Below are 12,500 nucleotides of genomic sequence, written 5' to 3' on the forward strand. Positions count from 1 at the left end.
AAAGTTTTTATTTCTTCTCTATGGATCGTAATTCCTACTCCGAATTTTTCTTTTGTTTCCTTTGCTGCTTGCTCAATATACAGATTGAATAACATCGGGGTTAGGCTACAACCATGTCTCACTCCCTTCCCAACCACTGCTTCCATTTCATGCCCCTCGACTCTTTACAACTGCCATCTGGTTTCTGTAAAAATTGTAAATAGCCTTTCGCTCACGTGTTCCAACATTTCTACGGAATCCAAACTGATCTTCCCTGAAGTCGGCTTCTACCAGTTTTTCCGTTCATCTGTAAAGAATTCGTGTTAATATTTTGCAGCCATGGCTTATTAAACTGATACTTCGGTAATTTTCACATCTGTCAACACCTGCTCTCTTTGGGATTGGAATTATTGTATTCTTCTTGAAGTCCGAGGGTATTTCGCCTGTCTCATGTATCTTGCTCACTAGATGGTAGAGTTTTGTTAGGCCTGGCTCTCCCAAGGCTGTCAGTAGTTCTAATGGGATGTTGTCTACTCCCGGGGCCTTGTTTCAGTGCTCTGTCAAACTCTTCACGCAGTATCATATCTCCCATTTCATCTTCATCTACAGCCTCTTCCATTTCCATAATATTGTCCTCAAGTACATCGCCTTGTATAGACCCTCTATATACTCCTTCCACCTTTTTGCTTTCCCTTCTTTGCTTAGAACTGGGTTTCCATCTGAGCTCTTGATACTGATGCAAGTGGTTCTCTTTTCTCCAAAGGTATCTTTAATTTTCCTGTAGGCTGTATCTGTCTTACCCCTAGTGATATTTGCCTCTACATCCTTACATTTGTCCTCTAGCCATCCCTGCTTAGCCATTTTGCACTTCCTGTCGATCTCATTTATGAGACGTTTGTATTCCTTTTTGCCTGCTTCATTTACTGCATTTTTATATTTTGTCCTTTCATCTATTAAATTCAATATCTCTTCTGCTACCCAAGGATTTCTATCTGCCTTCGTCTTTTTACCTACTTGATCCTCTGCTACCTTCACTATTTCTTCTACTGTATTTCGTTCCCCCATTCCTGTCAATCGTTCCCTAATGCTCTCCCTGAAGCTCTCTACACCTCTGATTCTTTCAGTTTATCCAGGTCCCATCTCCTCAAATTCCCACCTTTTTGCAGTTTCTTCAGTTTTAATTTACAGTTCATAATCAATAAATTGCGGTCAGAGTCCACATCTGCCCCTGGGAATGTCTTACAATTTAGAACGTGGTTCCTGAATCTCTGTCTTACCATTATATAATCTATCTGTGACCTTCCAGTATCTCCAGGCTTCTTCCATGCATACAACGGTTTAGAAGTAGCAAAAACTATTCAGTCTTCAGAACTTCAGACCTTGTATGATGGTCTTCTCAACCTAGGGTCTGAGTAATATGCTTCCTCTTCACTAAAATTCCCCAACCAATCCCTCTTTCATCCCTGAAGAAGGAACAGACAAGTTTCAAATGCTAGTAACAAGTTTCAAATGTTAGTACAAATATTTTTTCCTTTTACCTGTTTCTATCAACAGAGCTTGGAATTTCACCTCCTTAAGGTAAGTAAAGACCAAGCATTCTGTTTTCTCAAAATGTAATAGTTTTCTCAACTGAATTCTCCAACTGACTAAGTACACAGCTGGACAGTCTGTAACAAATGGTACTAGGTTTCTGGAGACTTTTGGTCACATAGTGCATTATGTTTTGCTGTTATTTATATCCAGAGAATAATTTTGGTTACTTTATTGCTTATTGTTAAAATTTAAATTTGACTGGTAAATTTTGGCAAATCAGGCTGAAAACCATACATGACAAAAGATTATTTCAATATCATTTCCTGGTACAATTTGCGGTGAATCTGAGGTAGAAATCCATTAACCTGACTTGATGCTACTGTATACCTATTGCAGTTACTTTCCTACCTACCCAGCTAGCCTAGTATGAGCTTAGAGATCACAACCAGGCCAGCAGGAACTTTATATTGCAAATTCACTATGTGGTCCTAGCTGCACTTCTGGTTTCCATTTAGCCATAAACAGCTACATAATATGTACATAATTTTTTTTTAAAAGTCCATTAGTCTACATTTACAAATTTAATCTATCACATACACAAACACACAACACCAATAGCAGCATTTCTCATCATAGCTACTTATAATGACTACTTACAACAATACCAGAAATAATGAATTTACTTCAGAAAATTAATTATGCTAATGATCATAAAAATTCCATAAAGGCTTACAATGAATACATGATGTATTACTTGCTGCTTATTGTCTCGGGATATTTGGCTTAAGTTCATTTAACAATCGTTTTGACTTTTTGCCTTCATGAGCAACTGGTACTGTCATGGACTCACATGGACTCAAGCCAATAGCCAGAGATACAGTGTATCTGATTGGTTTTTGATACACACTATGGCCCAGATTCTCCCTGTCCCTTGTAACCAGTACTTCTACAAAAGGTTGATGTTAATTCTTTTCTGCAACCATAATAAATGTAATGTTGACATGGAGACTGTTCAGATGTCTTGGGAAACAGCCAAATTGTTCCTCACCATGGCTCCCCACAAGATGAAGGTGTTGTTGACATAGCAGTAAGCACACCTTAGGTTTATAAGGTGCCACATTCAGCACTTGTCATTTGAAATGCTCCACTGGACTAAATGGACTAATCATACGGAAACCTGCATGCTGTTTGTAGAAATTTCCATTACACACACAAGAGCTCCTGATAAAAGACACACTCCTGTGAGAGACGCAGAACAAGCTCAACTATTACACCAAGAGACAGAAGAAAAAGTTTGAAAGATGCAGAAAGCACACTGACGAGCGGATTCCTGACATGTCAGGAACTGTGCTCAATCTCAGAGAAAAGTCAATGCATAGGAGGAACCCTACGTTCAAAAAGGAGGGAATCCATTACCATACAAAAATTTTATCCAGCACTGAAGCAGCCACTTGGAACTTTCCATGTGAAAAAGCTGTAAAAATACACATTGAAACCAAACAGATATTGTGTCCAGCAACCTGAAAAGAGAAGAGTCTCAATGCTGACAGGAGCATACTGGTTCTGCTTGCCAATGAGAGAAATGTGACCACTGTAATGAAGACTGAAGATCATGATCAGAAGATGTGTGACGTGCTAGGCCCAACAACATTATAAAAGCCTAGCACAGGGCCAATACAGGGGATTGCACAGAATAAGAATCAGTTAATCAAGGTGTCTTCTCTCTATGACATACAGAGGAGCCTGTACAACACAAAAGCCCTACCATCTTGGTTGTATTGGTTCCCAAAAATTCCTAAAGATGGTGTACCATTAAAGCTGATCATTAAGTGCTCCAGGCTTACTGATGTATAAACTGGATAAACACCTGGTCTTTCTACTTCAGTCACGTTTGGGAAATGTTGCAATATACATAAAGGACTAGGACAGTTAACTGAGAAGTAGAAAAAACTAAAGCTTGGACCAAACACCCTTCTGGTCAGCTTTTATGTTGCTTCTTTCTTTGCCAAAGTGCCACCTAATGACACTCTGGAGCATATCAGTTTCACTATTCCTGCTGGATGTCATCAGGCTCTCACAACACGTGTATCTTACTGTGAGTTACTTTTCCTGCAATGGCGATTTTTACAAAAGGGTTGGAAGGTACACTGATGACACCTTTGTTAAGTAGAGCCATTGTGAGGAACATTATGGTGACCTCCTAAGATATCTAAATAGTCTCCATGCCAACATTAAATTTACAATGGAAGAAGAAAAGCACGTACAGCTACATTTTTCCTGATGAACTGATTACAAGTAATTGTGAGAACCTTGGCCACAGCAAGTATTGTAAATTGATATACACCTATAGACACCTGCACAAACTTTCATATCATCACCCTTGTCAGAAAAGAGGAATGGTTATTGTACTTACAATGCATGCAAGATAAATGTGTGAGCTGCAGCACCTCAGATGCAAGATGAAGCACCTGGATTGCATGCTGATGAGTAATGGATACTCCACCAGTTGCATAAGAAGTGTCACATACCTGGCAGGTTACACATTGGTAGAAGAAATGTTAGGTACAGCCTTTCAGTCATACATTCCCAGGATGACACAGAATGGCAGCATACTGTGCAAACATGGCATTAAAGCCCCATTTACAAACTGAACAAGAAGATCAAAGAATGTCTCAGATTGGCAAAGAACAAAATGGACCCACTCCTAACATCAAGAATATACAGTATAAGTTGGTATGTTGGAACGACTGGATGATACTATGATACCAGGACCACCGAACAACAACAGTGCACGTTAGGACAGTTGGAAAAATTGGCACGTGCTGTGCAAGACCAATCACATCATAAAACTCACTTACACACAGGTTGCGAAGAACTGCCATGACCATTTGTTCAGTAAAGCATAAGAAAGTCACAAATATGACAATAACTTTAACAAGAAATAAAAAGACTCAAAGTAAATGGATCCTGGATTCCCGTGCTGAAGCTAACAACTGTTGCGGGTGACAAGGGGAAGAGCCATCAGACGTCAATGTGACAGGTCGCAGTTTGTTACTAGCAACAGAGGGCAAACCTTTAACAATGCCACCCACTTATGCAGCCAAAATGTCAAAAAAATTGTTAACAAATGTTGGCCTAAGATGAATGCAAAAGTGAAAAAAAAAAATTCTGATTCTCACTGAGCATATGCTGAAATGGAACTGGTAAGTCTCTTAATGGATCACAGTTATTATCAGCATACAAAAAGAGGACTTATTCCATTACAAGAAAAAGAAGTAATGTAATTAATGAGGCTAGTACTATTTAACTTCTGATCACACTGCCATGAAGTGCTTTAGAATGTGAATTCTCATGTTTTTTTCACTATTGTTTACATTATTGTTTAATTATCAGTTCAATGTCATCTAAGACAGACAACCACTGTTCTCTGCTAATCCCAACACAATATTCATACACAGCACATACATGGAAGTACATCCATTGACATGGTTGCCAGATTTGATCCAACGTTAATGAAGGCATAGTCCTGGACAAGTTAATTATTTCCTTTCCCTGAAATGCTTCTTTATTGAATCCACATCAATGCTCAAAATCCACACCAATGATATATCGCTTACAGAAATTTGTCACTGCACTTTTCTCTACATTATTTGTAAAAATACTATAACAAAGTAGATTAAAATTGTTTACCTCTAAGCTGCTGTCAGTGCACTCTGAAATAGCACGATCTAGAAGACACAGGGAAAGCAGTGGGAGGCGCACTTTAGACAATATCTCAAACACGTAACATCGTCGCTGTACAACATCATGCATGATCCAGCGCATTGCAGCTTGAAATACCTACATAAGAAAAAGTACACTTCTATAAACATTTTATGCCCTCTTCAGGTATATGATCATGGGATTCACAGACAATCTTTTTTCTTGACTTCAATCTGCCTCGTGAGTATTTATCTGCAATTACTCCAAATAACAACAATATTGATTAATATTGTACTTTTTCAGAAGCTTTGAAAGCTAGGAATATTATTTACTAAGTTTAAGTATATACTCATACCTCTCAAATATCTTGAGGAGTGAGAAAACAGTGTGTTCACACTTATATGTTCCACAGATCCTGATTTCCAGAAGCATCTTCAAGGATGAATGTGATGGACAAAAGCAAAATGGAAAACTACTACAAATGGCATTTGTATATATCTCAACTATGGTCCATCAATGGTGAAAATGCTTTTTTTTTAAATCTCCACATATTATTTTCTATATCCATTTATGTATGCAGAAAATAATTAGCTTGCTCTGTACTCCATAAAGCCACTATGTCACAAAAAAACCTGCTGATTTGCTGTTTGTAAGCATGCTAGTGTTGGAAACTTAATTACATGGTAAGTACAGAAGCTTATTTTATTGTGTTTGAACAGCAGCATAAAAACTAGTGTGTGAATTTTGTGTAAGTGAGACCTGTAAATTTTTGGATTACCTATTCTACAGGCTGAATAGCTCATGGGTTTTTAAATTTAATTAAATAACAACAGTTATGGCAGTAACGGCAATGCATTTGAGAGATAGGTAAGCTATTGTATGATACAGATACATCTACCAATTAATTGTCTTACATAATTTGAGGAGATAGGATAACAACTCAATGATTATTGAGCTGCTGAGTCATCAACAGGAACACAAACAAGACTGAGAACATTGTTAGTTCTGCAATGTTCTCAGGCTTGTTTGTGTGTCTGTGCCAACTATATGGTTAGTTTTTATCTTTACTCCTTAGTCCTTTCAGGCTTTCTTTTTCATTTCTGGGAAGAAAATTATGTAATTTAGTGTCCAAGAAGAGCTTAATTAGAAATTTTTTCATATAACAGAAACCAAACTGGGCCATCGAAATATAACTTATGATTTGTCCAGTACAGAGGACGCTGTGACTTAAAGGTATAATACAGTTATCAGAATATTTTATTGCATACATTTAATCTCTAAATTTATTGTGACATCTGTTTTTCAGGGAGTGGAATGTTTAAATAATATTCTTATAAAATACTTATGAAAATTTAATCTTTCCTCGCTCCTCCCCTTTTCTGCTCTGTTTTCCCCACCTCCCTGCCCCACAGCCTCCCGACACTGCACCTGTTGGCAGTCTAGTCCCTGAACACTCGGCCAAACAGTGCTCCTCTCTCCCCCCACCCATACACTGCTATCCCTTCCTCTTTCCCTTCCCCATCCCCTCCAGATTGCTGTGTCCATTCCATGTGACAGCTGCATTCTGTTCTGAGCTGCCAAAGTTGGTGGTCATGTGTGTGTGAGGGGTGCTATCTTGTATGAATGAATGGTGTGTGTTTCTCTTTTTTTCTAGCTAAGGCTGTGGTTGAAAGCTAATGTGCATGTGTCTTTTAATTGTGTATGTCTGCGAATTAATGTGTCATCTTTAAAGAAAGTAGCAATCTGTCGTTTCCTTACATTGTTAGTGATAAAAATTTATAAGAAAAAGCTTTACAAAAGTGAAATTAAGCTGTGACACTTTGTTTTCATGCAAAGATTATTTTGTATGTAATTTTAGAAAGCAACTGTGCCCTCTTGCTATAGAGAGATAGAGCTTGAATTTGGCATATTGCATATGTGTTATAGCTCTCCGCCCAAGATTTTTACATCTAGATGCCCATTTCTGCTGCTCAAAGGATGGTAAATGGTCCATAGAATCATATCTCATATCCTCTACAGTTTCCATTCATTTCTACACTTTGCTTAACCATATTCTGGGGTAGCTTGATTTCAAGGTCTGACTCTCTCCTTCATAGTCCACTTTCATGTCATAACCCACAATTCTGTGATACATTGATGGCAGTTGCATGGATCCAAAGTTTTCTCTTCAGGAAGACCAAGACATTTTACTGATAACCTCCTGCAAAAATACTCCTGGTTCATTTTTCTTTGTGTATGCTCCAGAATACGAAAATCAGGCCAATCATCATGATTATCTTCATCTCAACTTTCCTCCTTGACGCAACCCAGTATCTGGGAAAGCTCGTCATAGCTGTCAGTCACTGAAGAAAAACTGTCATTACATCCAAGTTCTTCAATATTGAATATGTCACTATTTTCCAGAATTTCTACACTCTCCTCCACAATGACTTTTTCTTCATAATTCCTGATCATTGCTGAAACAATGCCGTGGAGTTACCAACAACACACTATTGTAAATATGAGCGAAAACATTTCGAAACAACACACAAGCAAAACATTAATTGTCATACGAAACCAAAGTTGATGATGGTGTTAGACATTTTGTCCACAGTCGCTAACAATTTTTTGAGACTTTGCCATGGGAACCGTAATTTTGCTAACTTCTTGTTGATGTTGTTGTGGTCTTCAGTCCAGAGATTGGTTTGACACAGCCCTCCCTGCTACTCTATCCTGGGCAAGCTTCTTCATCCCCAAGTAACTACTGCAACCTACATCCTTCTGAATCTGCTTCGTGTATTCATCCCTTGGCCCCTCTACAACTTTTACCCTCCACACTGATACTAAATTGGTGATCCCTTGATACCTCAGAACATGTCCTACCAACTGATCCCTTCTTCTAGTCAAGTGGTGCACAAATTCTTCTCCCCAATTCTATTCAGTACCTCCTCATTAGTTACGTGATGTACCCATCTAATCTTCAGCATTCTTCTGTAGCACCGAATTTCGAAAGCTTCTATTCTATTATTGTCTAAACTATTTATCATCCATGTTTCACTTCCATACATGGCTACACTCCATACAAATACTGTCAGAAATGATTTCCTGACTATCAGCTGATTTAATTTGACTACATTCCATTACCCTCGTTTTGCTTTTGTTGATATTCATCTTGTATCCTCCTTTCAAGACACTGTCCATTCCGTTTAACTGCTCTTCCAGGTCGCCGTCTCTGACAGAATTACAATGTCATCGGCGAACCTCAAAATTTTAATTTCTTCTCCATGAATTTTAATTCTTACTCCAAATTTTTCTTTTGTTTCCTTTACTGCTTGCTCAATATACAGATTGAATAACATCGAGGATAGGCTACAACCCTGTCTCACTCCCTTCCCAACCATTGCTTCCCTTTCATGGCCCTCGACTCTTTATAACAGCCATCTGGTTTCTGTACAAATTGTAAACAGCCATTCGTTCCCTGTCTTTGACCCCTGCCACCTTCAGAATTTGAAAGAGAATATTCCTATCAACAATGTCAAAAGCTTTCTCTACATCTACACAAGCAAGAAACATAGGTTTGCCTTTCCTTAATCTATCTTCTAAGATAAGTTGTAGTGTCAGTATTTCCTCCCGTGTTCCAACATTTCTACAGAATCCAAATTGATCTTCCCCATGGTTAGCTTCTACCAGTTTATCCATTTGTCTACAAATAATTCGTGTTAGTATTTTGCAGCCGTGACTTATTAAACTGATAGTTTGGTAATTTTCACACCTGTCAACATCTGCTTTCTTTGGGAGTGGAATTATTATATTCATCTTTAAGTCTAAGGGTATTTCGCTTGTCTCACCAGATGGTAAGAGTTTTTTCAGGGCTGGCTCTCCCAAGGCTATCAGTAGTTCTAATGAAATGTTGTCTACTCCTGGAGCCTTGTTTCAACTCAGATGTTTCAGTGCTCTGTCAAACTCATCACGCAATATCATATCTCCCATTTCATCTTCACCTACATCCTCTTCCATTTCCATGATATTGCTCTCATGTATATCACCCTTGTATAGACCCTCTATATACTCTTTCCACCTTTCTGCTTTCCCTTCTTTGCTTAGAACTGGTTTTCCATCTGAGCTCTTGATATTCATACATGTGATTCTCTTTTCTCCAAAGTCTCTTTAACTTTGCTGTAGGCTGTATCTATCTTACCCCTAGTGATATATGCCTCTATATCCTTACATTTGTCCGCTAGCCATCCTTGCTTAGCCATTTTCCACTTCCTGTCAGTCTCATTTTTGAGATGTTTGTATTCCTTTTGCCTGCTGCATTTACTGTATTTTCATATTTTCTCCTTTCATCAATTAAATTCAGTATCTCTTCTGTTACCAAGGATTACTACTAGTCCTCATCTTCTTACCTTCTTGATCCTCTGCTGCCTTCACTATTTCGTCTCTCAAAGCTACCCTTTCTTCATCTACTGTATTTCTTTCCCACATTCTTGTCAATCGTTCCATAATGGTCTCTCTGAAAGTCTCTTCAACCTGTGGTTCTTTCAGTTTATCCAGGTCCCTTCTCCTTAAATTCCCAACTTTTTGCAGTTTCTTCAGTTTTAGTCTACAGTCCATAACCAATAAATTGTGGTCAGAGTCCACATCTGCCCCTGGAAACATCTTACAATTTAAAACCTGGTTCCTAAATCTCTGTTTTGCCATTATATAATCTATCTGAAACCTTCCAGAGTCTCCAGGCCTCTTCAATGTATACAGCCTTCTTTCATGATTCTTAAACCAAGTGTTAGCTATGATCAAGTTATGCTCTGTGCAAAATTCTACCACGTTGCTTCTTCTTTCATTCCTTACTCCCATTCCATATTCACCTACTACTTTTCCTTCTCTTCCTTTTCGTACTATCGAGTTCCAGTTCACCACGACTATTAAATTTTCATCTCCCTCATTATCTGAATGATTTCTTTTATCTCATCATACTTTTCTTCAATCTCTTCATCATTTGCGGAGCTACTTGGTATATAAACTTGTACTACTGTGGTAGGTGTGGGCTTCGTGTCTATCTTGGCTACAATAATACGTTCATTATGCTGTTCATAGTAGCTTATCCACACTCCTATTTTTGTATTCATTATTAAACCTACTCCTGCATTATCCCTATTTGATTTTGTATTTATAACCCTGTATTCACTGGACCAACAGTTTTGTTCCTCCTGCCACCAAACTTCCCTAATTCCCACTACATGTAACTTTAACCTATCCATTTTCCTTTTTAAATTTTCTAATCTACCTGCCTGATTAAGGGATCTGACATTTCACACTCCAATTCGTAGAATGCCATTTTTCTTTCTCCTGATAATGATGTCCTCCTGAGTAGTCCCCATCCAGAGATCCGAATGGGGGACTATTTTACCTCCAGAATATATTACCCAGGAGAATCATTTAACCATGCAGTAAAGCTGCATGCCCTCGGGAAAAATTACAGATGTAGTTTCCCCTTGCTTTCAGCTGTTCGCAGTACCAGCACATCAAGGCCATTTTGGTTAATGTTACAATGCCAGATCAGTCAATCACCCAGACTGTTGCGCCTGCAACTACTGAAAAGGCTGCTGCCCCTCTCCAGGAACCACCCGTTTGTCTGGCCTCTCAACAGATACCCCTCCATTGTGGTTGCACCTACAGTACGGCTATCTTGTATCGCTGGGGCACGCAAGCCTCCCTACAAACAGTAAGGTCCATGGTTCATGGGGGGGTTTGCAAATTTATGATTCTAAATGGTTTTGAAATTATTGAAATAATTTGCTAACTTATGATTCTAAATGGTTTTGAAATTATTGAAACCTCTTTCAACAGGAAAGAATACCAGACTTTCACTGAACATTTAGAAAAAGATGTGCAGAATTCTAAAATCTACGTGGTCACATTCAGCCACAATCTTTGCACAACCAACACTTTGTGCACATCATGGAAGTTCAAACATCGCTGAACAGGTGGCAGAAGCATGCAGACGTTTGGAAGAGAATGTCCACTACAAAGTATGCTTTGCCCAGGGCCTTACAAAACTTTCAGAAAGTGTATATCAACTGAAAGCGAAATCACCCACTACAGTGGACAAATACGCTGAAAAATTAAATTATTTATATTTCACCAAGGGCATTCCATTCCCATATTAATTCAATACCTCATCCACAGACGTCACATATCTATTGTACAATCTTGGCACTCATCATCTAGAATCTAATGCAAGCAGTATTTCCAGAAAACTAAAAAAAGTTGTATAAAATGTGATTAAACATTTGCTTCCTAATTTAAATGTAGTTCCAGCACTGATAATAATTGGTGAAATTAAATAGAAAATTAAAAAGGAAGAACCACTGGAAACCTTCAAACCAGGGTATTACATTTGGTGATTATTTACACTACCATCACAACAGATGGCTTACTGGAAGTCCTGATCTTAGCCACTGGGACTAATGAAGTTATATTTTTTGGGAAGACCTTGTTATGGAATTGTATAGCTATGACCTATGTTAACATTTCTTACATTTACTCAAGTGGGTGCCCAATTGCTGTCAACAACAAGCTAAATTTCTAGAACTGAAGTTCACACTGCACATCAGCCTTGAGACGGGAACTAATGGTGAGCTAGCGCAATCATCTGCAATCCCAGTGGAGCCCACCAATGTGACTTAATGGATCCCCCCTCCACAACCTGTTCTTGCTGTGAGATGTTCTAAGATTCTACAAAGAGCAGTCTTTTGTTTAAGGGTTGTACAGTAGATTATGGTTGAAGAGACGCTAACCTAGCTGCCAGGTCAGAATAGAATTTTATGGGGATTCCATCAGATGGGAGAGCTTTGTTCAGTTTTAGTGTTTCAGCTGTTTCTCAACGCCAAGGACACTAATCTTCTTCAGTGAAACAAGTTTGGAAAAATGGAATTAAGTTTTCTGACCTTATCTTTAACATCCTCAGCCTTGAAGCCACTGTGGTCACCAGAGGTCTGGACAGATGGCTTTCAGCTGTTCGTTTATACCTTAAAATCACACATAATCAATAAGAATGTCCTCTGCCCATGTGGAGGTAAGAGGCAATTGTGTCTTTTGAGTAAACAAAGTTTCAGAAATGTATCTTCCTTTGTTGTTGAAAACTGCCATGAACAATTACCTGGAATCTTTTCTATTCCTTCAGTTTCCTGCAATGATTAAACCAGCTTCTGTGTGTTTGAAAATGATAGATGATATGCTTCACAGCTCGGTACTCATCCTTGATATGACATCATTCCATGGCCAAGTCATTTATCAAGTTGTCCACA

The 12,500-nt window shown here is 38.5% G+C and overlaps 1 protein-coding gene across 2 annotated transcripts in view; it reads right to left on the minus strand.

Moving 5' to 3' along the window:
- LOC124603537 (actin-binding protein IPP) overlaps positions 1–12,500 on the minus strand; it is a 61,313-nt gene that overhangs the window by 31,416 nt on the left and 17,397 nt on the right. For both annotated transcript variants that reach the window (XM_047136404.1, XM_047136403.1), the window contains exon 6: positions 5,203–5,352. In XM_047136404.1, the coding sequence (XP_046992360.1) occupies positions 5,203–5,352 (150 nt within the window). The remainder of the gene's footprint in view (positions 1–5,202; positions 5,353–12,500) is intronic.

The sequence above is a fragment of the Schistocerca americana genome, chromosome 1 (assembly GCF_021461395.2).
Source record: "Schistocerca americana isolate TAMUIC-IGC-003095 chromosome 1, iqSchAmer2.1, whole genome shotgun sequence".
NCBI classification, from domain to species: domain Eukaryota; kingdom Metazoa; phylum Arthropoda; class Insecta; order Orthoptera; family Acrididae; genus Schistocerca; species Schistocerca americana.